Source organism: Diadema antillarum, unplaced genomic scaffold, assembly GCF_040938485.1.
Source record: "Diadema antillarum isolate AM-2024a unplaced genomic scaffold, OU_Dant_1.0 seq00001216_RagTag, whole genome shotgun sequence".
NCBI classification, from domain to species: domain Eukaryota; kingdom Metazoa; phylum Echinodermata; class Echinoidea; order Diadematoida; family Diadematidae; genus Diadema; species Diadema antillarum.
In genome coordinates this window covers 858,497-883,921 of record NW_027272008.1, presented here as the reverse complement: position 1 = coordinate 883,921, position 25,425 = coordinate 858,497, and the positions used below count along the sequence as shown (strand labels likewise).

Genomic DNA, 25,425 nt, shown 5'->3' with positions numbered 1-25,425 from the left:
AAGATAAGCAGTACGGCAATGTTTTTTGCATAGTCAAGTTTAGCACTATTTTTTATTTTATCCTGCTCCATCAACCCACATGTGACAGTTCATTCGCACACACACACACACACACACACACACACACACACACACACACACACAAAACCACAAGAACAGAGTAACATCCTACTCTACTCCACCCGTACTTGATGAGGTTGTCATGTAAAGGAGCCACCAGGGTGCAAGCATCGCCGAGCAGTTTCCACACACCACTCAGATCTGGTCGCAGGAGAATTGCACTGAGAGAAAACATACACAAAATCAATTTCAACTGCAACTTATGTACAATGAAATGTTACAAAGAGTGTACTGTACAGCCCACATCTAGTGGGTATTGCAACATGATTATCTACATACAAATTCTCCTGTGTAATAACCACATATAATGTAATTTGTCTTTTAATAGCAACAGAACTTACATCCACACAGATGTTGATGTTGCTGTATTTATGCAAGTGACATCATTACTAAAATGATAATGCATGTATTGCTTTGTTTATGTGTGTTTGTTATGTTTTTTCTCCAATAAAAAAAAACTAAAAAAAAAACAAGAGACCCGCGGGTCTAGCGCTCACCTGAGTATCGCAAGTTCACCTTTCACGCAGTCACTAATCTAAATTATTCACAGCTCTACCAAAATTTGACCAGGCATTCTCAAGTAGAAGATGAAAATGTACAATAAGGGCCCATTTTTTTTAAAGATTCCTTTATTTGGGGGGATTGGGGCCCCCTGGGTGGGGCATGGTGCCCATTTTTATAAATTGAGATCCTGACCCCCTAGGGATGCTACACTGTACCTGCCAAGTTTGACGAAAATACATGAGGTTTTCAGGAAGAAGATGAAAATGTACAATTCAGGCCCCCATTTGGACCTTCCCAACCAACCCCCCCCCCCCCCCCCTGCCCCCAAGAGGGGCACCCCTGGATCTCCTATGAACAAACTTGAAACTACAGTCATTAATGTACTCACTCATAGTATTATCTTAGCTCTATAACTTCTGATTCTAGAGAAGATTTTTAAAGATTCCTTCATTTTGGGGGTTTGGGCCCCCTGGGGGCCCCCTGGGTGGGGCATGGTGCCCATTATAACAAATTGAGTTCCTAACCCCCCAGGGATGCTACCTACCAAGTTTGGTGAAAATGGGTCATGGGGTTCTCAAGAAGAAGATAAAAATGTACAATTTAGGCCCCATTAGGACCCCTCCTCACCCCCCCCCCCCTCCCCTGGGTCCCAAGGGGGGGGGGGGGGCACCCCTGATTCTGCCATGAACAAACTTGAAACTACAGTCATCAATGTACAAACTCATAGTATTAACTTAGCTCTATCACTTCTGGTTCTAGAGAAGAAGATTTTTACAGATTCCATACTTTTGGGGTATTTGGGCCCCCTGGGGGCCCCCTGGGTGGGGCATGGTGCCCATTATAACAAATTGAGTTCCTAACCCCCCAGGGATGCTACCTACCAAGTTTGGTGAAAATGGGTCATGGGGTTCTCAAGAAGAAGATAAAAATGTACAATTTAGGCCCCATTAGGACCCCTCCTCACCCCCCCCCCCCCCCCTCCCCTGGGTCCCAAGGGGGGGGGGGGGGCACCCCTGATTCTGCCATGAATAAACTTGAAACTACAGTCATCAATGTACAAACTCATAGTATTAACTTAGCTCTATCACTTCTGGTTCTAGAGAAGAAGATTTTTACAGATTCCATACTTTTGGGGTATTTGGGCCCCCTGGGGGCCCCCTGGGTGGGGCATGGTGCCCATTTTAACAAATTGAGTTCCTAACCCCCTAGGGATGCTACCTGCCAAGTTTGGTGAAAATGGGTCATGGGGTTCTCAAGAAGAAGATGAAAATGTACAATTTAGGCCCCATTAGTACCCCTCCCCACCCCCCTCCCATGGGTCCCAAGGGGGGCACCCCTGATTCTGCCATGAACAAACTTGAAACTACAGTCATCAATGTACTAACTCATAGTATTAACTTAGCTCTATCATTTCTGGTTCTTGAGAAGAAGATTTTTAAAGATTCCGTAATTTTGGGGGGTTTGGGCCCCCCTGGGGGCCCCCTGGGTGGGGCATGGTGCCCATTTTAACAAATTGAGTTCCTAACCCCCTAGGGATGCTACCTGCCAAGTTTGATGAAAATCGGTCTTGGGGTTTTCAAGAAGAAGATGAAAATGTAAAAAGTTTACGCACGACGCACGACGCACGACGGACGCCGGACGACGGACGACGCACGACGGACGCCGGACGAAGGGCGATCGCAATAGCTCACTTGAGCCTTTGGCTCAGGTGAGCTAAAAACTAAAAAGTTTCCAAACTCCTAATGATTACTCCAGTGAACCATTCACAGTTGACTGTTAGATATTCCCATTGGCCCAAATTCACAAAGGTGGTTTAAACTCAGACCATGGTCTACAATAAGCATGAAACAATGTAGGTGTCCCTTTGACATGTGCCTATCAATGCGCATTTGCTACTGGACGTCTGTTGGAGTACGCAATCTGTCAATCTTATTTACTTTGTGAATTCGGGCCATTGTGTTTCGCAGAGTAAAAGTCTTTCTGCAAATCGCATATTATGTTGTTACATAGTTCCTGCCATTCAAGATGCCACAGAAAATTCTGTCCAAAAACTGTGATCAAGACTAATTCTTTACCTCATCTTAATGCTTGAACTACTGATATTCTAAATCAATCCAAAGGTTTAAACTCTCTATTTCAGTGTGAAACTTCAACCTTTATGTGCCAAGCTACTGTACTTAGCCTATTAGAGTTACCAAGCTTTTCATTGGCATTCAGTGATCAAGCCAAACTTGACCTGTATTGTAAAGGTTAGCAAGCCCACTGGGGTATAAGCAATATAAGCCTCAGTCCAACAGATAGGCCATGGAGACAAAATAGAGATTAGGTAATCTCTATTCATATACAAAATAGAGATTAGATAATCTCTATTCATTGACAATTTGTTTCTGAGACATACTGTGCCAATATACAGCAAAGAAAGCACTCCAGTAGTGCCCATGCTCATCAGCAAACAAAGCATGATAACTGTTAGGCTGCAGACATCCTCAAGTAGCCACACATAGGTAAGCATTTGAGGGTGTACTCTATGACCGCCAGCCCTGAATAATCTTAACCCGTTGAGGAAGGGCTGATTTTGCTACAACACGCATTTCCCATTGACACCTGCGCGAGTATACTCGGGACTCGTCTTCAACAGGTTAACATCAAGAAGATCGCCAGTCGACCCAAAGCACTCACCGGGTGAGGACACTGACAGCCTGCTGAATGTGGGATACAGCCCTGGCATGGAAGAACTCTCTGAGGCCTGCCCTCGCCAACAGGAGGTGGGTCTCACCCTGACCTACAGAGTACATGGTATGGTGCGACAGTGGATAGAACACTCTTCATCAAGCTCTGATTTCAGCATGTCATTTGACATGCAGAGTTATAAAAACATGGCAATCTTTTATAATTTGACTGTGTGTGATTCAGGACAAATGCCAGCACACACAGATACCAGTATACACACTTACTAGTTCACACACATGTATCCATGTACACATGCACACACACTTTCACTTACAGTGTACTTACTTCGATCAGTTATAAATGCTCCTACAAATTTAAAATCACAAAATGCTTTCTCTAAAATAACACATATGATATTACATATTTTGCATACTTACATAATAATGCATTGGGTCCACAAATTCTACCAAATTTAAGAAATAGAGTCAATGAGAGATAACTAGATCAGCTGGGTTCTTGGGATATAAAATATACAATTTTCCCAAGCAGATGAGAACATAATCCCTTTTAGGGGACAAAAAATGTGTGGGTGTGAAAAGCAGCAAAGAAAATTCTGCACATTGCCCTCACCAGTCAACGCTGGGACATAGTCCGGCGAGAGTTCCTGGACGGCCTGGTAGACAGTAATTGCTTCTGAGTACAAGCCCCTGGTCTGCTTGATACAGCCAATCCTATCAAATGTAAGATTTGAAAAAAAAATTTTGATACTGTGTACACCATTTAATTCACGGTGCATCTGTTTTTGTCAATTGTGCAAAGCAACCAATATACACAAAATGAACAATTCATGGAATATTGTCTCCTGTCACACAAAAATATAATGTGTTGTATGAGGGATGGGAAATCACTAACTCTTCTCCTCAAGAGGGATAATGGTTATTTCTCATTCAATCGATATGGTTCCAAGTCGCATATTTCACAAGTCCCAATTCACAAAACAGTATGCCCATGAAATATATGGCACTTTCTGTATACTGGTATCTATCTACAGTCAGGAAGTTTTGGGACTTGAATATAGTACAATAAACTACATAATATTTGCTACAGACAAGGTCTCAATCCTGAAACGTACACACAGTAATTCACCTACTACAGAGATTGAATGCCCAGTGTTTTGACGTGCACAATGCACTAATGAAAGACTTGTAGTAAAGTCACATGGCTGTCCTTATAGATACATTCACTTGTTTCCTGATAATCACAATACTTTACAAATTGTAAACCTGTTCACTTGCATTACTTAACTTTACTTCAGTTTTCTTAAAAAACTAGATTAGAATAAGATAAATGAAAGAAGGATATTATTAGAATAAGACTTTCTCAAACCTTTAAAAAGCTATTGATGTACAGTTTTCATCTGAGAAACAATCTCACTTACTTGAACATGGAGTATGTCGAATTTGGATCCATCTATTAAAATGAATGCATGACAATATGGTTAGGATTGGACTCATGCTTGAATCTAAACCACATTCGTATGCAATACAAATCATTTTATTAAAACAGAAAAGCACATTATTGTTATAAATCATAATGAATCATCTATCTCAATATATATGTATGTCCAATCAGTTGTTTGTTTGAATGGTTGACTACATACTTCTGGCCTTGGAAAAACAACCAACCACTGGAAAAGAAGCAATATCTGATTTGAATGTCTAATTTCTGACACAATTTGAACCTTTAATGAACTACACAAGAGATACAAAGACCACAAAAACCAACTACAGTTTGAAACAAAAACTTAATGTGCTAATAGGAAACCACACCTCTATTCTGAAATGTAGAGTTACAAAATAAACATATCGCCAACCTCACCTCAAATCTAATACTGTAAGAAGATATACTTTGAATAGATAACTGTAAAACGAGGAATTTTCGCGTGCATTTTAATTTCGCGAATTTCGCGAGCGCCAAGATTCGCGAAATTAAAATGGACGCGAAAGTTCTTGTCTACACTATATGCATTGAATGCCAGTGGCAGTTCGCGAAAATTTCATGCCGCATAAAAGGCCGTCGGCTCCAATTCGCGAAAAATTCATGCCGCGAATATATCATGTTTTACAGTAACAACTTCATATTGACTCTAAACAGGTAAGCTAGAAGGCAAGCAAAATGGTGCTTTCAAGTCATGCCTATATCTAAAGAATGAGCTACAAGGTGAGCACATTGTCAACCTCATCTCCAGTATACAACAATGAGAATAAACCAGGCAAGTGAATGAACAGCCTCACCTCCAGAACTCTTGAGAAGGCCTTATGAGCAGACTCATAACTCCCACCACTGAGGTATGCCTCTGCCAGGCATTCTAGACAGTGCCTATAAAAGGAGGAAATAAAGTTGACTTTTAAGCTCTGATCGCAAACACTGGAACAAATATAACTTTCAGAATAATTTTTTTTTTTATAATACAAAATTATCATTCAAATTTATGAAGTTCTTCCGTCGAGATGTTTTCATTGCAACTGATTGACAAATTGCCCTACATCGACGTAAATAAGCACTGAATTGATCAGTTTTTAGTAGTAGCCATGATAAAAAATCATGGGCGTACATACTCGAGCAGGATTCGAACCCACGACCTCCTGATCACCGAACAGGCGTCATCTCCACTAGACCACCGAGCTTTCGCCCGACAGCAAGTGTTGGTTCTAATCCTTATAGCATGCAGCGGGTACTGCTTTGTTATTGTAATTTATGAAGTTCTTCCGTCGAGATGTTTTCATTGCAACTGATTGACAAATTGCCCTACATCGACGTAAATAAGTGTAAATAAGACGTAAATAAGACGTAAATAAAAAACGGTGATCAGGAGGTCGTGGGTTCGAATCCTGCTCGAGTATGTACGCCCATGATTTTTTATCATGGCTACTACTAAACACTGATCAATTCAGTGCTTATTTACGTCGATGTAGGGCAATTTGTCAATCAGTTGCAACAAAATTATCATGATTATCTGACTTGTCCTTTCTAATTGGACTAAGGTCTATTGAAGATCATAATTTCGCTTGAACAATTAATATCTTTCTCGTTGCAGAATGTAAAATAAGACAATGTATGAAAGAAGGAAACTTGTTCACTTACTTATTATTGGGATCTTTCCGAAGAACCTCCTGGAAACTGCATAGACATGAAGACACAAAATAGCAGGAAGGAAAGGAGTGATGGGAAAATGAATAGTATTAGACATATCTACATTGCTTTAAATTTTGATACACTTGCAACTAAACACCAAAGAACCTGTCATTCATGAGCATCCCCTGGGAGAAGCTCTCCATACCAGGCTGATTGCTGCTTTCTAGACAGTTTCTGTGTCCAACCAGTTGCAGTCTCATGAGCTAGAAATGCATGTAGACTTCTACTACAGTTGTATCTTCCACTCAGTTCTAGTGCTCGGTTAAAATTGGACAGTTCTGATTGGAACAGAGAGTTCAGTGCCATCTTAATGTTAGAGACATCATCAAAAAAGTCTCAAATTAAATTTTGATGTATGACTGGATCTCAAATTGATCCCATTCACAGCATGAACCAGCAGGTTTTTCACGGCACCTACGAAACCCATAGACTGTGAGAGCCTGGTGAGAGCTGTGCATAGTCTCTAGGGGTTTCAGTATCAGGTTATAAAGGAAAATGATTATAACTCATGGTAAGAACTTTGAAATCAATGGTACAGCATCAGCGAAAGCATTCAAATGCATCATCACAGTGACACATTATAACCAACAAAGTTAAAAACAACAATACATGATCACTTTAAATTGAGCTCATTACCAAGCCAGTCAAATCCTTCCACATAATGATGACTATTACAAACTCAATGCAGGTACAGAAAACAGCTAAATAATCATGCTATTTCAGATCAACAGACCTTTGTGCAGCGTCAGTAGCATCCCCCGCCCGCAGCTGAGCAAGTCCCAATCTAAGCCACGCCCACGAGGCCCTGGCCCCAGTAACCAAACTGGTCACCTTCTGGTATAGGCTTACAGCCCCCTCCTGCAAAGGTCATCCATAACGAGAGAATAGCTGAGGAAGTGTACTGTAAAACACGATATATTCGCGGCATGAAATTTTTGGGAATTGGAGCCGCCGGCCTTTTTTGCGGCATAGAATTTTCCCAAATATCCACTGGCATTCAATGCATAGTGTAGACAAGAACTTTCATGTGCATTTTAATTTCGCAAATCTTGGCTCTCACAAAATTTGCGAAATTAAAATTCATGTGAACATTCCTTGTGTTACAGTAAACCTTCAGTTAACAACTAGATTGAAATTTGAAAGGAAATAAAATCGAGGAGTCCCTCAACACGATGGGTTGATTGCTAATGCACTTTACTTCAAATTTGGAATATCTGATATTAATATTTCTTTTCAAATTTGTACCAAGGCTCTAAATTTAAGTGTCAATGACTAAGGATTATGTAGTAATCATAATAATAAAGCTTATAATGCTCTGAGCTTTTATCAAAGTGAATATTGATGTAAATCTTTCTGCTCCATTCTGTTCTATTTTTGTTCAGTATTCAAAGCCATACATACAGACATAAAAGAAACTGGGAGAAAACTAACACTGCACACAATTTTGGTACTGAATTCCATCTAATGGGCATCGCAAACATTGATTGACCCTCTGAAGACAAGTCCCAAGTATACTCAGATAGGTGTCTATGGGAAATGCGTGTTGTAGCAAAATCAAAACGTCCTCAATGGGTTAAAAAATTTTGTTCGGTCCACAGTTGATAACAAAGTCATTAACAAACAACACAGTGAATAAACATTAAAGCGGCATTACCTTGTCATCCAGTGTATCGCACATGTCACCCAGGGCAATTGCAGCGCCCTCATTGGCTGGATTCAATTCAAATGCTGTCTCATAGCAACGCTTGGCTTTCCTGGTAAATGAGAATGATGGGGAAAAAGTGCGTAGTAATTGTGTCAGTCTGCAGTCTACAGACTCAGCTTAAAATACTGGCAGAAATGTTGATGGAACCCTGAAATAGTGTGGAGGAGAATTGAATTCCAGACAGAATATGCCGATCAAGTAAGCCTTTTTCTGTTTTTTTAACACATCGAATTATGGGACCATTCTGAACTTTGTAAGATTTGGAATGACGATGATGACAAGTTGCTTCATTTATTTCTCCTTTTGTTACACTGCCTGACAATAACTCAGCTCTTTGCAAGGCCAGTCCTCCCCCAGCTCTAGGAAAAGAAAAAAAAAATGTGTATGCACAGAAAACACTGAACACTCTTTTAGTTTTGTCTTGGAGTAAATGAAACAAACAATGCTAAATGCCATTTCAAGAAAAAAAGGGGGTGGTGCATTACAATATACTTTCAGTGCAGGTTTAAACTATTGTTGCATCGGTCCCAAAATTTTCACAAGTAAAAAGAGTGATCAGAATAGAATATGGCTGCCAGAACTCAAGTTTATCTTTTTCCTGTCCAGATTGGATGACAAATTAAACTGAAACCTTGTCTCTGCACAAGCTTGTCACAAAATACCACAATCAACAATTGACAACATCCACACTAATCTATCCCCTTTCCCCTACATTGTGAAAAAAACTTCCTGATTTACAATACTTACTTGTTCTCACCATCCACTTCCTTGAAGTAATGGCCCATGTACAGGAATGCATTTGAGTGGAAGACATCCAGTTTGGTTGCCTAAAGTTGATAAAAACAGAGATAACAAGGAAAAGTAGAAATTACGCGGTGCGTAATATATGTCCCCGCCGGAAGTAGCATTTAGTAGCAAAATGTACAATATAGGTAAAAAGATCAAGGTCAAAGGTCAAAGAAGTCAAAGGTCTTCTATGTACAAGTTTTGAAGCCCACACCTAGTGCCATCACATAAATCAAACGGAATCGAAATCGGGTTAGAAATGGCGAAGGAGTAGCATTTTGTAGCCAATGTACAATATAGGTAAAAAACAAGTTCAAAGGTCAAAGAAGTCAAAGGTCAAAATTCTGTGTAGAAGTTTTGAAGCCCTCACCTAGTGCCATCATATAAAGCAAACGGAATCAAAATCGGGTTAGAAATGGCGAAGGAGTAGCATTTTGAAGCAAAATGTACAATATAGGTCAAAGGTCAAGGTCAAAGGTCACAACTGAAATTCTATATGGAAGTTTGAAAGCTCCCATGTAGTGCTATCATATAAAGCAAACAGAATCAAAATCGGGTTAGAAATGGCGAAGGAGTAGCATTTTGAACATTTTGATCACACACGGACGCACAGACGGACGGACGCACAGACGGACGGACAGACGGACGGACACACAGACACACACACATACGGAGCCCGTTTCATAGTCCCCTGCTCGAACTCGTTCGGCGGGGACAATAACATTTTCTTCCTGTCAGACAGATATCTGCCAGAAGTCTGAAGTGCCAGAACATGATTGATGCAAGTATTCAAAAAAATCACTTTTTAAATAGGCATTCTTTGTTTATACTTGAATAGTATTTTGTTTGGATGACATTATGTACAATAAGTGGATTTTTGTTTGGTTATATTGCATTTGCTATTGCAAACAAATAATGTCATCTCAGAGCATTCAAATCAGTTGATCTAATGTTACAGCGGACATTTGGGTAGGATGGGAACAGTTTTGGATCTGAATAGAATAGTGCTATTTTGGATCATAAACGAAAAGGATCACTTCAAGAATAGGTTTAAAACCTATGGATTCTTTTCCTAGAGAATATGGTAAAGATCTACTCCTATGTTTATCTATTCCTACACATTTCAATAAAATGGAATCCAGTTTGGTCAGCGAGTTTACTGCCTGTACGGGCAACCTTTGTGGCAAAGGTATCCATATCAATTTTTATGCATTGGTTACGCAGTCTATAGTCACACATTGACAAGCATATAGCACTCAAGGGAAGTACCTTGATGAATGAATACAGGCATTCTTTATTCCTAGCTCCCATGGCCCAGTAGACACGGCCCAGCCAGTAATGATAGTCTGCCATCTTTTCCTTCTCAAGAACAGACTCCAACCTGATGGACAGCACAAATTATCATTGATCAGAATCATTTTGTCGGCTGAGAATGAGAAGGGCGTTAAGGTGCCTTGCACACTATGGCTTTAGTGGCAACTTAACGCGCTTATCATTCTCAGCCAATGATTTTTAGTATAGACAATAACATTACCCTTGACATATGTCAGTAACAAGTCAAACGGATGCATACTTCTTATTGAAAAAAAGTAAATTTTGTGGAATTCCCTTTACATTTTCTTTATATCACTGCCATACTGTGACACCACAAACTGTCACAGTCTTCATATCAAGCAATGTTTCCACATATATCTTTACTAATCAAAAACTATAAAAATACATATCTTTTGAAGAGATTGTCCAATTTTCCTTGTACTACTTCCCCTTTAACTGCCATGATCTAACTTAAAATGATTATGTTTGAGGTACTACAGTATCAGAAATAAGAATGCAGTGTATAGTTTCTCACAATTACATTCCTGAGCCACATTCCAAGAAACATTGTGATGCTACCTTTCTGGTGGAAGAGATTGTTTTGCTTTTTATATTTGTTTGTGTCTCTTGTCCTTATCATAGAAATAATTGCAAACATGTTTGTAAACATTTCAAAAAAAAATTCTGCTCTTCTCGCTCTTCATAATAGAAAGATTAAATGAAAACTTACCTGTTTGAAATTTGATTTTTATTTTACGAGGGAGTTGTAGGAAGAGAATACATGTGACAGGGAAGTTACTTCCAAATACATGTGCGTAGAAAAGCAATGCATGTATGACTGCGCATGCACAAAGCGGGTCTCTCTATGTAGTCTCTTTCTGAGACTCCAGAAGTAAAATGTGATGTTTTTGGTAGCAAATCACAGTAGACTGTCTGTTGGGCCTGAGGAAGGCATGTTTATATTTAATCTCCCCCCCCCCCCCCACCTTTGGTGCACTATAGGTGGACAGGGGCCTAGGTGTGGCAACTTACCTGTCCTTTGCACCCTTCAGGTCAGCCTCATGGAACATCAGCCAGGCCCCCAGGGCAAGGACCGCACAAGAATCTCTGCTCTCGGATGGAATCTCATCAAAACTCTGCAGAGAATCAAAAGTCCCCAATATGAGATTAGTGCATGATTGCATCATCATATGCAGACTAAAATTATAGAAGCACTTTATAGGCTGTTCAGGTATATCACATACTCTTGTCCTTTCCTCTCCCTTCCCCTACCACATCATTTCTAAATAAAATTTTAACTTCATCTGTTCGGAAAAAAAAAAATAGCTCCCAACAGTCTCGAAACTGCCAAGTATGGTCAGAATCTAGAAGTGTATCTACAAAAAGATAATGAAATGTGGTAACTCTCACACTCAAAGAACAATACACACCAGGTACAAGTAAGCCATCAAGTATTTAGAAATAGAGCAGCTTACTCCTATCTTTGTACCTGGGCAGCCAAAATTGCACACTCAGGCTCCTTTAAATCCACTAGATAGTGTTGTGTTAATGGCATAAACAAAGCAAGATATGGAAATAAGGCGAGAATGTGAATGGAGACATCTGCCCGCCGCACATGCATTAATTTGTTTCAACCAACATGAACATGACACTGATTTACAATAAGATGAGAAATTTGCCTCATGCTTGGAATATGATGATGCTTGGACTTTGGACATGAAGAAAAAAAACCCCACATCCACTCTTTCATACCTTTTTGGCACTGGTGAGATCCCCAGAGGTTAAGTGGGCAATGACCAGCAGACGACAGAGTAGTGTCTTGTCCCTGGCTTCAGGCTTCAGCTGTGTGTTAACAATTGTGGAAAGGAAGCTTGGTTGTCACATTTTAACCCGTTGATGACAGACTGATTTTGCTATAACACGCATTTCCCATAGACACCTGCCCGAGTATACTTGGGCCTTGTCCTCAATGGGTTGATAATGAAACATCAAAAATAATAATACTCTAGTCATGATACACACTTTACCTCACCCCTGAAGCTCAAAATTCTGTAAAAGGTGGATCAACATGGCCAGTCCAGTAACAGTGATTACAAATGACAGCTCTTGACCACCAGTTGGTGCAGGGGAGCATGACATAGCACTTCTCTGCAAATGCCATACATGAATGCAGTGCTCTAGTACAGCTCAGTGGATTGGCATTAAGTGTCCATGTTTCTGGACCTCCAGTGGTCTCACAGTCAGGTCTAGAAATATTTAATGGACTTGACTACCCCCAAGTAGACTTTCTTCTTCTTCTTTTTTTTTCCAGGGACACCATAGACATTTATCTGAGAAAAACAACACATTTTTATGGTTGCTGGTACAACACAGGCTGGTACCAGACATGGGGCCTGTTTCACACAAATTGAGCATAAGTTGCAATCAATCGCAATTGCGTTTCATAAACAACTTTGCGATTGATCGCAAGTAACGCTCAATCTATTGTAAGTTACACTTGATTTTTTTTTAAATCAAGCATAAGTGTCTTTATGAAACAGGACTTACCTCAATATTGAACTTACACTTGATTCAACGAGTTATGCTCAATAAATCCAGCGTAAGATCAATCGCAACTCTTTATGAAACAGGTTCATGAAATTATAAGTCTTGTGTTCAGTGTTATCAGTCCAGTGTTTATGTTTCGGTGCAAAAAGGGTGTAGGGGATAATACCTTGTTGAGGAGTTCCACTGCCCTAACGGCCAGGTCGCCGGTGCCAGTCACCAGCCATGCCCGAACTCTGAGTATGCTGAATGTCTCCTCCAACTTTGGAGCTGAGCTCAGCGCGAGATGCTTGTAACTCTTCAATACCTTGATACCTGAGCAGATATTACAGATTTTTCATGGAAAGCAAGATATGTGGAAAATGAGGCAAGTTGAAAAGCATGAGTTGATAGAACTTGAATGACATTTTTCTGTGTAAAAGATAAATCAACTGATGAATGGACAAAAGAAATGAATGTAACATCCAAATCTATAGTAAAAGGCAGATTTCTTTTAATACCTTATTTGACAGAGAATTTGTCTTAAAAACTCACTCCACTTCACTTATCAGGTAAACATCAAGGAATGGATTGCAAAAAAAGGTACATAAAAAAACATATCACAGCGACCAATTGAATATGACACCAGCACAAACAACTTAATGGTAGTTTGAACTGAAGTAACTCAGAGTGAAGCCATAGATTATAAATATGTCATAAAAATGTCAAAAAGTTACAACTTCTCAAATGTCTGAAATATTACCCCTAAATGGTCACATATAGTGTACACATATGTATACACATACATGTATACAGTGTATGCATATAAGTGACCCGCTACAACAAAAGGATCCAAAAGTCGAGGGAGTTTGATTTTTCTGAAAATGATATGACATTATTCCCTTACTCTTCCGCTTTAATTTCATATATACCACAACTCATAAAAGTACTTGGTTGCAGAGATATTGATGAATTTATGAGACCATGTCGAGTGGTCTAGGAAATCGTTTCGAGTTTAAACTTGATTTTCTTGGCTCAGCCGTCAGCGACTTTAGGATCCTTTTGTTGTGGCGGGTCACATATGATAAAACCAAGTGGATGGGATATCATGGGGAGCTGACAAGACATAAGAAAACTTATTTTCATGATGAAGATGTGGGATTGCTTGATGGGAGACAACAATAACACAAATCTAACGATAAGCAATCTTGTTTTACTCTTCTTACCATTTTTGGCTGAGATTTCTGCTTTCTCTCCCGCATGGCAGACCAGTTGCCACTGGGCCAGGAAGAGCCAGTAGAAAGGGAACATCTTGTGTCTTTTCTCTGATTTGAGAAAACATGACAGAGAAAGCAGATTGCAATGTTAAACTACTTGGAATGGATTTCCACTATGCATAGTGCATGAACAAAGTGAGCGTTTGACATTGCATGGCTCAATTTAAAAACGAAGCACAAAAAAAAATCAAAAAGTCAATTCTTTTCTTACTGAGCTGTCTAATGACTTTCAAATAGAAAATATGTGAAAAAAAATCAAATCACACTGTTACTACCAAGATATCTGTGAACAAATACATGTATCCAATACATCCCCATGGTAACAAGCATTTTTAGAATGGTTCAGTCAAACACTACTGTCTACAGGAAGTCTGAATATGGAATATCCAGCCCCTCACAATTTTTTTAAAGCATTTCATTACATTTTCAACCACAATTATTTTATAGCTCCATCTTTTCTTTTTTTTAAATGTCAGCATTATCGTACTAACCATTCTCCAGTAGTTCTGTCGCTGTTTTGAAATACTGTTTAGCTTCGAGGGCAGTCTTGAAATCTTGCCCAGCTCCCTTCGCGCTCTCGAAAATGTGTCCGGCCAGTTTGGCCTGAGCTTGACCGATCAGCGCCAGTCCATTCTTGCTGTCAAGCTCATGGAGTTTGTCATACACTGACCAGTCACCAGACTCTGCCATTTCTGAGAAGGCAAACAAGATGTCTACATGTAGTTTAACGCAAGCACTGTAATTAGATCAAGTCTTAATCAATAAAAAATAGAGTATGTCAACATTCAAGCAAAAAAAAAAATAATAATAATAATGAAAACTGCTTCTCCTGCAATTATGCAAAAAAATGGCTACAAAAGGACCATTCACATATTGACAAAAGCCCTTGTTGAATTACGTTTCAAAATGAGAAGTTCAGAATTTGACAAACTAGCTTGCAAATCATTACTGAGTATATGATGAATATATTCTACCCACACACCAGAAGACCTTATCACACTGGTGGATGTTATACAAAGTGTGTAAACAAGCTAAAAAATATTTAATTCTACTCCTAATTTGAATTGCATTGCTATTCTTACCTTAATTCAAAGGCTTGACAAGCATTGCCCACAAACTGTCAACACCAAGCAAAATGTTATGCTTCAATGACACTAAATGTGGCTGATACAATGAGTACAAAAGTTTTCCTGCAATTTGCTGCTTACTTTCAAGTTAATCTGAAAACAGAAACTTAACAAGTGATTGAATTAGCAATCAAGTATACAAGCCGTGAAAAGATCTTTGAAAACATTTATCTGTAAAGTAAAATTTATCAGACTTTCTTATTTGCAGACAGATTCCCCTTTTTTGGCAGTTTTTTTTTTTTTTGGCTTGCTAGCTTTTCTAAAAATCAATGCAAGAAAGTTATCAAGGTACCATGGTTACATGTGACACTTTTAGTTTCGAAAACTGTTAGTACCCTTTATGCCTACTTAAGACGACTGCATTGGAGAAATCATTTTTTAAGACCTTAATATGAGCTGTCATTATCAGCCTCTAATGACAATCAGTCACAAAAGTATATGAGCTAAAAAGGGCATTTAAGGTATGAACCCATCTTTCTACAAAATGATAACCTTCTTGGGTTTCAAAATTCCTTTATGCAGTGGCTCTGTACCATTCCACCCCCTTTCTAATCAAATATCCACAATGGATTGGTGTGAAGTCTCTGATAACAGTTTCAAGGACAGCGATTCATGAAACTTTCCAGTCACTTACAACTGCTTTAAGCAACTGAAATTCTTGCATCTGATTGGCTGAGAGCAAATACGTCAGTTAAAATCACTGACAAAACACTTGATGAAATGCCCCTCCCCCAGTCTACCTTGGGCCATAGCGCACAAACCATCCTTTAACAAGACCTTGCATACAATCCTCCCTCATTTGATACTGATCATGATCAGAAACAAATACAACACAGTCATACCATAGGTCTGGATCATGGTCAGCTCTGCCAGCTTCTCGAGTGGATACACTTTTGATGGAAACATTTCGTGCATGGCAGTGCAGGCCGCCTTCAACTCGTCGACATCGCCATTTTCAAGCTTAGCGTGGATTTAGTGAATCAAGCACAGAATGAAGAAAATACACAGTTACATGAATGTTTTTGAATGATCTACTGAATCTAATGTTTAAATGTAAATATGAAATATTGATTTATTGCTACGTAATAGATCTACTCAGCCAGCAAAGTGAGGGGTACTAGCGTTTAATACTGCAACAAATAAAATAAAGACCATTTCTGTAGCTCATCTTTGTGGAACAAAATGTCAAATCTCATGATTCATACATAAATAGAGAAATTTAACAGTAAAGTAAATAACAATACCATCTTCACTTGCATTGGAGACTATCATCACATAGACCATCTCCTACAAGGACCTACACAACTTTTTGCAGGACCAACATGCTCACAATACATGATCGTTTCATGTGCACAGAGCATATATTATGTAAGACTTTACTCATTACTCCCGACCCTCAGTCGTTAAACACGATCCCATATCAAGTCAATTATAATTATTTAGGTTATTACCGACATACCCATAGGCATCTATATGTAAACAATTTATCAAATTCTATCATCTTTTTCTTTGCTACAGGAAGGTTGGATAGAGTACTGTAAAAGTGGAAATTTTCGCGCAAACCAGAAACTAGCGTTTTTGCTTGCCATAGGTTCTAGTAGTAGTAGTTGATATTTTCATTCCGCGGAATTAAAAACACGCGAAATTCTTTTTACTGCGACGAGCGCGAAAAATTAATCGCGTGAAAATATCCACTTTTACAGTACTGTACATTACCTTGAGGAGAAACTGTATGTATTGCTGGTAATGTTGACATCTGGTATCTGCATCACCATCACTGGCAGCCAGCAAAGTCTCAAACGACAGCTTCAGCTGAAGGAACAGAAAAACATCACAAAGTATTGGCCATTTGCAACTTGAGAGCTCGTACCAATTTGTCTTATGTGTGTCTTGTTCACTTGAGACAATAGGGAATACACACTTTAACGTAAAACGATAGGATGGACTGAAATTTAGAAGCCATCAGAGTTGTCAAGAATTATCAGTAGTATATTAGATACTTGAAGGCAAGAAAAAGTAACTTTGTGACTTTCCATGACAAAGAGTATTTTCAGTAAGATAACATATGAGGGTGGGGGAAGTGTGAGGAAATGTTTAGTATTACAGTTTGGATGACCAGGTAGATATCTGACATATACTTGGTTGGAATTGGGAGTGTAACATGCTGACAGATTTTTTACTCATATCCTCAGACATTTTATACAACTACACATTCACAAAAGCACAGCACAAACAGTACTGCATGAATCATGCCTGCAATAATCTTCCAGCCTGAAGGACACAGGACTGCCACAAGAAGAAGAATCTATGAGTAACTGTCGCAGAGACTCCAACTCTCCCGCTTTCGACGGGAGATCTCCCGCCGAGAGCCCATTTTTGCAAAATCTCCCGTTCTCCCGCTTGAGATTTAATTTCTCCCGCCCTGGCTCTGTGTCTCCCGCTTGAAATAATTTCTTAATTAGTGTCATTGTATTTTGAAAAATAAGCCTTACATAGCACGAGAGAGCATCTAGAACCCTGGACCCCGGCCGCAAGGAACTTCGCGCTCATGATGTGCGCTAACTGCACATCAAGTTGGAGTCTCCCGTTCGCTAGAGGTTTCAGGCGGGAGAATCTCCAGATCAGAAGGTGCCCGGGGTTGGAGTCTCTACTGTCACAAAGTCATTTCATAGTTTACAGAATTTCTTCACGTTTTCCCGGTCGAGAGAAAGTTAATACAGTTGAACCTCTCTTATCCGGCCTCCCTTTATCCGGATCTCTCTATTATACGGACGCAATCTCGCCGTGATTTTTTTTAAATAATTACAGGAGGAAAGGGGGATTCCCAACTCCTTGACAACTCCTACACAAACACACATGAATTACATATTACTTCCAACATGATGATCGAATTTTGAAGCGTAGTTGCGTCGACTCGTACTGTTTACTTTCAAGTTCTACTTAATACATTTCTTAATAATTATTTAGGAAAATCACCCCAAGAATTTATAAAAGAAAATGATTTCATTCTTGCAAACACAAACCTCTATTTTTGGGTCTGTTACTGAGTGTAACAATGAAAAGGTTGCAGTATACTAGTACACATTACTACATGTGGTACTACAATGGGCTACATCAGTATTATTGTATATATATATATATATATATATCTATGTACATGTATAAAGCATTGAGTCTCCCGTATCCGGCCAAATCCCTTATCCGGATGAGCCCCGGTCCCGACTTGTCCGGATACGAGAGGTTCAACTGTATTGAATAATACACTTATCCAAGAACTGCATAGCAAAACATTATGTAGTATCTTCTAGATGACAATTTAAATACAAAATAGTCTCACCAAGTTTGCACTACTCTGGTTGAGGGACTCCAGTCTGGACAAGAGACGGACAATCTTCGCCCATCGTTTGGCGTTGTTTGGATCTTCCCCTGACCTCTGGATGACTGTGTGTAGTACATCACAGGCCTGTTCAAGATGAGAAACAAACACATAATCAAACAGAGGGGGGGGGGGGGGGGGGAAAGAAGATCAGTGCTCTATTCCCTTACTCGTATCTACCTGGTAATTTATTCATCCATTTCACTAATACCTTTTCATCTCTTGTTTGGTGTACCTGTGGTACACTTGAGTCTACCCCTTTTGCACTCTCTACATTTTTTCATCCGTCATTAGTTGTTCTATCCTACTCTTTTTCTTTTAACCATCACACTAACTGCATGGAGTATGATCCAGTATGCTGCTCTACATAGGGCGGTGAGTTGGCTCAGTCGGTAGTGCATCTGCCTCACGATCCTAAGGGCCCGGGTTCAAACCCGAGTCTGGACTGAGCAATGTTGTGTGTAATCATACTGTCCCCTCTAGCAAGAGGCAAAACACTCTGTCCCTCGGATAGAACATAAATGGAGGTCCCATGTATGAGAGAGTCACAACTCATGCACGTAAAAGATCCCGCTTCATTGATTCATCGCAAAGAGCAGGGTGTTTAACCCAGTGAAGTGGTCCCACCTCACATCCAACTGGACCCCATGGAAGACCAGCTTAGTGTAGCTGAATATGGGCTATCCAGCCATCTTCTCAGATGGAAATGAACAAACAAATAAACAAACATACACATTACATAATGTACAGCAACACCCAAGCCTTGCAGTCTCCTTTATTCAACTCCTCTCTTGTTATTTCATGAAATCCCCACTCCTTCCTCCCTCCCTCCTACTTTCCTACATTTCAACTCATTTCATCCCTTCATCTAATTCCACACATCCCTAATTCTGGAAATTATTTCTGTTTCCATCTATCAATCTACACCTATCTTTAGATTCATATATTCATCTTTCTATTGATCTATTGATCTATTTCTACATTTAGCAACTTTTTATTCACCTATAAATCAATCTACATATCTATTTATCAATTCAGCTTTATATCAATCAATTAATCAATCTATCCATTTCTTTTTTTATCTGTCTATATCTATTCATCAATCTATCTCTGTATCTGTCTAGTTGTCAGTTTGTCTATCTCTTTCTCTATAACTCTATGTCCTTTTCTCCTTCATCCATGAATATCAACATGGCTTGCTGACATAGCAGATGGTGGTCATTTTTAGAATTGCACATATTTTGTACAAAAACTCAAGCAGTTATGTTAGGTTTAATGTGAAAGATACATCTTACCTCTACTGGCTGGTCAAGCTTTTCATGCAAGGTAGATAGCTTCTCAGCAACCTGTAGGACTTTTGCGTCGTCCTGGAATAATGTCATGAGGCGCTGATAGACACCAAGCAGCTGCCTCTGGTTCACATCAGTGCTGTATTTTTCATAGAGCTGCGACAACCCCTACAACAAAGCCATGGGTAGAAATAGAGAGAAACACATCACTTCCTACCTCTTAGAATATCATACTTGATATTGTCATATTTTGTTGTCTTTCCACATTAATGTGGCACACCACAGAAACTTGCGATTACAATTCTTTCAAGTTCTTTCATCATTTCTTTTTTCTCTCCTTCACTGATATCTATGATAGGAATAGACATGAAATGTACAGCATCATGTACTGTATGCAGTATCATGTGACTAACTGCAAAACTGATGTGACATACACTTTATTTACAACTCTATAGAACTATTCAATAAAGTACTAGATCACAGGGAAGATGAAATATGCTTAGTAGTCCTAAGATACTCCCCTACACTGACTTTTCTTTACATTTTTCCCCAAAACATAAAAACTGTTTTGTCTTAATAAGCAAGTGTGGATGATGGTATAAATGATTTCCTAATAGAAAACTTTGTTTCTGGTTCCCTCAGAGAAATTGAGAAGTTCTGCACTAGTTCTATCCCTTCTTTTTCTTTAACTCTGTATCTAACAGCAGTATAAAGAACCTCACCTAGTCATGATGATATGATACCTCAATGCCTGTTTATACAAATAATTGATCAAAATCTAATGCATGTTAAGTTCACTAATTGATGCCACAGACAGCACAAAGAAAAGGATGTGTTGGCTGAAAAAAAAAAAAATCCTTTTTAAGTTAGTTTCAGTGTCCCTTTCACAAAGACTCTCTCCCTGACCTGCCAAGCCAAAAGTTGACCTGGATCAACCTCCGTTGCTTTCCTGAATGCTTGCTCCGCCTCCGTGCTAAGTCCCACTTCAGTGCTTGACTTGCCAACAAGGACCAAGGCATTGTAATGACTGGGATCATGGCTCAGTACCACCTACACATGCAAAGTTCAAACAAACAACAACAAAACATTGTATTGATAGTAAAGGAGCATATTTTCAGTTGTTCATTCACATGGTTTACCTACTCAACAGAACTAGAAAACAGAGAAGACGTGTTTGGGTAACTATGACAATGAACCCGATTGTATCATAAAAAGTATGACATGTCTAAGAGACAGAAAATCATATAATTATATGCTCAACAACAACAAAAGTAGCCAGTGTGCATTCAAACAGTGTTACACAGAGCCTCATAAGCAGCAATAATTGATTCACACGACTACAATGAAGAAATATTAATGCTGGGTGCAACACTCTAAACAGACTGCTCATCGAGAAAAAGAAAAATCAATTTGCAACAGACAAGTAAACATAGAAATTCTCATCCAGTTGTGCATACCATTATTCATCCTACAGTGCATCGATCTCATCTTCACAAAATAATGAGATTTGTCTCAAATATCAGATAATGCAGACAGGTTAAAGCATGAAATGATGCAATCTGTGTAGCAGTTGCTGTTTACAGTGCATTGAGTACGCACAAAAGATGATGATCTGATCTGTGTTGTTTGCATTTTTTTTTTGTTCCACCTGGGGCAGCCTTTGTATGGATTCACTTGCCAAATCTGGTGGGGGAAAAATTAGTATTAACAATGATATCCTGAAATGCAATTTTTTTTTGTTGTTGTTGCAAACCTGCGATATTAATATATCACTGAGCATTTTTGTTGTGAGGAATTATCAGAAATAAATCAAGTAAATCTTGATCACACAACTGATCCACAAACCTTTAAGTGTTCCAGTGCCTGCTCATATTTCTTTCCCTTCACAGCCTCCTTGGCTTGCTTCAGTGCCGCTTTCATTTCCTTGCTGTCACTAGCAGCCATTCTTGCAGAATAGTATTCCTCACTCCTACTCACAAAGTGGGGGTCTCATTCACACTTTGCCCAATAGGCTGAGGTGAGTGAAATCCAATCTGGTGATCTGCAAAACAATGTGGAAAAAAAAAAATCAAAATCCATGGCCTGGAAATGAAATAGCTTGCAAATGTAGTTGATATCACAAGAACGAGAATTCAAGTAAGACCTGGGAACATTAATGAGCTATGAGTACCATAGTTATGGGTAAACTCGGCCTAGCTGGTAAACTCAGCCACTTGTAATGCGCACGCTGGGGGCCGAGTTTACCCGCTAGGCCGAGTTTACCCGTAACTACGGTAGATCTATTTACTATACCTATTTGTACACCCCTAACTTTAGTAATTATTGGGTTGGCTTCTGTAAAATCTATCACAATTGTTAGGCCCTAATGTTAGAATTCTCTACGAACACATTAACGTGGTAGTCCACATATTTTCAATAAGCCTCATTTCCCTCCTCCCTCCTGTGCACTTATACCGCAAGTAAAAAAAAAAAAAAAAAAAATGTAATTTACATTGTTATGATTTATTTATCGAGTTGTAATGCAGAACATAAAATACTGGTGTGTCAGATTGAAGACTAACGTTGATTTATTCATAACTTTGTCCTCGAGTACGTGCGGTACACTGATTTATCTTCCTATGATGGCTACACAGAGATCAGTGACAGTGGGTGTACAGATCGGTACCCGTGTTTGTACGTCCAGCATTAAATTCAGTATATGGGACTGACCAAGGGTGACCCAACGGGGTAAGGCTACAAGTGGGTAACATCTTGAACTTCTACTTGCTCTGCTTTTCTCTGTTTATCATTAGCCATTTTGGGCTGAGTCATTACGCCATTATGTATGAATGGAATGGTGCAGATGCTACTTACTCTTGATCTCGTGTTTAAACATACCAACTCCAGCAACAGGAATGCAACCAACAGCCACATCACATCTTCTGCACAGGAAAATGCTGTCCGAGCAGCCGGAGCCGGCCGGTTGCGGTACGGATACGGTTCGGGTATATGCCTGGTACGGTACGGGTATTACCCGGATTGTATGCGAGTGATTCGGATTCGGAAGGGCTGGCGTTATGGAAAAATCCTTGTGTCTCCTAGCTGTTGTCGTTAATGTTGTTGTTTTCGTCGTCGTCGTCGTCGTCGTCAGTTGTTGTTGTTGTTGTTGTTGTTGTTGTTGTTGTTGTTGTTGTTGTTGTTGTTGATATTGGTATTGTTGTTGTTGTTGTTGTTGTTGTTGTTGTTGTTGTTGTTGTTGTTGTTGTGGTTGTGGTTATGTTTAAACGTCTTTCCTTTTCTTTTCAGGCTCCTTTTTGCTTTCGACTTTCTTTCTTTCTCACATCATAGCCTAGGCCTATACATTAGGCCTACATTTAGGGCCTACATCTAGATTCATTCCAGTCGTATCAATAACAAAATTCAGCCTGGGTACATTTACATGGAACATGGCAGCTATACACAGTGACGCGATAACGAGAGCATGTCTCGAGAAGTTACTGAAACTTGTGCTGGGGTACACTGATATAACTGTAACAGTGTGAATAAAATTGATACAAGAATGACGCACAAACCATAGGCATCCTACACACAAAAAAGAATTGAAAATAACAAGAAGAAAAGAAGAAGAAGAAAGCAAGATACATGTTCAAAGACTAAAGTTTCTTTTCTTCCTTCCATGCTTCTTTCTTTCTTCTTTATATTTTCCTTCTTAATTTCCTTTTCTGTTTGATTGCTTATTTGTATCGAATTTTAAACGAATTCCACATTTCTCTCTGTTTTAGTATATGCAGAGCTACCAAGTCTCACGCATTCTGCGTGAGACTCAAGCATTTAGGGTCTGTCTCACGATCTCACGCGTGGCACCCATTTTTCTCACGCATCTGGTGAAGTCTGCAATTTGGGCCAAAAATAAGAAGCATAGCTCAAAGGATTAAAGTGATAGTTGCAATTGAAGGTATATTTCCCTTTTGCCTTTCAAAATTAGTAAAAAATAGTCACTAAAGTATGCACTAGATCGCATCATTAAGAGCTAATAATTTTAAAAAGCTCCCTACCATGGGAGGGGGACACCCTCCTCGTTCGCGTGCGCATGCGCGCGAGCGCCGAGATGCCGAGTCATAAAAATCTCACTCATAAAAGTTTTTTGAACTTGGCATCTCTGTATATGGCGTGTGTAGTCCTGTGCTGTGGGAAATTGATAGTAAACTAAATTATTTTGATGACGCCAAGAATCTATCTGATGGTAGTTTATTTAATTACGCGTTGCAGTACGTGACGTCACTTCCTCGTCCATTACTTTAGTGTAGGTGAAAACAAAAACACTTTTCCTATAGAATAATTTCTTTTTGGCGTCAAATAATTTCGGTTGCATTTGATTAGGGGTGTTTTTGTTTTGTGTGCAATTGTTGCTGTTATCTTTTTTTTTTTCATTTGGTAGTTTTGTTTCCTCCCCGAGGTATAGTTGAAAATGTTTTAAAAACAAAAGTAACTTAGCTATATTTAGTGACAACAGAACGTTGTTTTTTGTTTGTTTGTTTGTTTAAGAGTAGGGATCTTCAATTCTTGGTTCGTGATTGTTCAACGTAATGATTCGATCTAATTCAATGTGGGTAGAATTTTTAGAATTGGCCCCTCATTGTTGGCCTTGTGTAGCCGTGTTGAGTACGTGAAGCTACATATTTTATGTTTCATAATGTTTTGAGAGAACTAATTGTACATTCAATTCGATTCAATTCAATTCAATCATAGTTTATTTCCAATCAACGAAAATCAAAACATTGTACAAAGTATACATGTCATGAAATGATATTGTTCAAACATTTGCAAAAGATTCATGTAGTATACGAGATAAATTATATAACAACATTTATATATACATATGCAATAATTAGGAGGAACAATGCATATATACTTCGTGGGCGTGCAGAAAATAAATTCGATTATGGAAAATAGTGATCCACTAAAAAGCAAAGCTTGTGGGACGTGGATCGCTAGATAAATAATGAGTAAACAATATATTATTCAAGGTTTTTTATAGCTATTGTATTTGAAATAGATTATTTAAGTCATTTGTATAAATATACATGTAGTTATTTTGAGATACGCAGGTCTGGAAAAAATAAAAAATGAAAATAAAGTATCAATGCTATCATCAATCATTGTAATGTTATATCTTGCCATTTTTTATGTAAAAAAATAATTTCAACTTCTTTGGAGATGTGAAAATGAATGAATGAATTGATGAATGAATGAATGAATGAATGAATGAATAGATATTCTAAACGTGAATGTTCTTTTCAGATGATCATTCGTGATACATTGTATAGATTATATATTTATGACACCATTGATTAAAACGTCACAGATCTCCATGCCTTTCCAATCTAGCAAACTCAAGTTATATGTGCCAATATATTCATATCTACTCTTGTGATCTTTGTCTTTTAAAAACGATAAAACATGAATTAGTAACGGGGAAAACATATATATATATTTTTGTCTACAGGTGATGCGTTGTTATGTAGATCACCTCTTGTTACAAGGGATTCCACTTATTTTA

At 38.9% G+C, this 25,425-nt stretch overlaps 1 protein-coding gene across 1 annotated transcript in view; it reads right to left on the bottom strand.

The window, feature by feature from the left end:
* The window catches only part of LOC139744877 (superkiller complex protein 3-like), a 43,881-nt gene extending 22,049 nt beyond the window's left edge, over nucleotides 1-21,832 (bottom strand). Inside the window, exons 1-21 of the mRNA XM_071655288.1 lie at nucleotides 21,732-21,832; nucleotides 20,793-20,936; nucleotides 19,893-20,054; nucleotides 18,559-18,684; nucleotides 16,938-17,033; nucleotides 16,064-16,181; nucleotides 14,586-14,786; nucleotides 14,044-14,142; nucleotides 13,008-13,153; nucleotides 12,047-12,136; nucleotides 11,327-11,430; nucleotides 10,250-10,361; nucleotides 8,942-9,021; nucleotides 8,144-8,243; nucleotides 7,223-7,347; nucleotides 6,439-6,474; nucleotides 5,589-5,673; nucleotides 4,733-4,764; nucleotides 3,925-4,025; nucleotides 3,304-3,406; nucleotides 189-281 (exon numbers count right to left, since the gene is read on the bottom strand). Of these exons, the coding sequence (XP_071511389.1) occupies nucleotides 189-281; nucleotides 3,304-3,406; nucleotides 3,925-4,025; nucleotides 4,733-4,764; nucleotides 5,589-5,673; nucleotides 6,439-6,474; nucleotides 7,223-7,347; nucleotides 8,144-8,243; nucleotides 8,942-9,021; nucleotides 10,250-10,361; nucleotides 11,327-11,430; nucleotides 12,047-12,136; nucleotides 13,008-13,153; nucleotides 14,044-14,142; nucleotides 14,586-14,786; nucleotides 16,064-16,181; nucleotides 16,938-17,033; nucleotides 18,559-18,684; nucleotides 19,893-20,054; nucleotides 20,793-20,936; nucleotides 21,732-21,830 (2,252 nt within the window). The 5' untranslated portion in view covers nucleotides 21,831-21,832. The remainder of the gene's footprint in view (nucleotides 1-188; nucleotides 282-3,303; nucleotides 3,407-3,924; nucleotides 4,026-4,732; nucleotides 4,765-5,588; nucleotides 5,674-6,438; nucleotides 6,475-7,222; nucleotides 7,348-8,143; nucleotides 8,244-8,941; nucleotides 9,022-10,249; nucleotides 10,362-11,326; nucleotides 11,431-12,046; nucleotides 12,137-13,007; nucleotides 13,154-14,043; nucleotides 14,143-14,585; nucleotides 14,787-16,063; nucleotides 16,182-16,937; nucleotides 17,034-18,558; nucleotides 18,685-19,892; nucleotides 20,055-20,792; nucleotides 20,937-21,731) is intronic.
* Nucleotides 21,833-25,425: the final 3,593 nt, after the last annotated feature.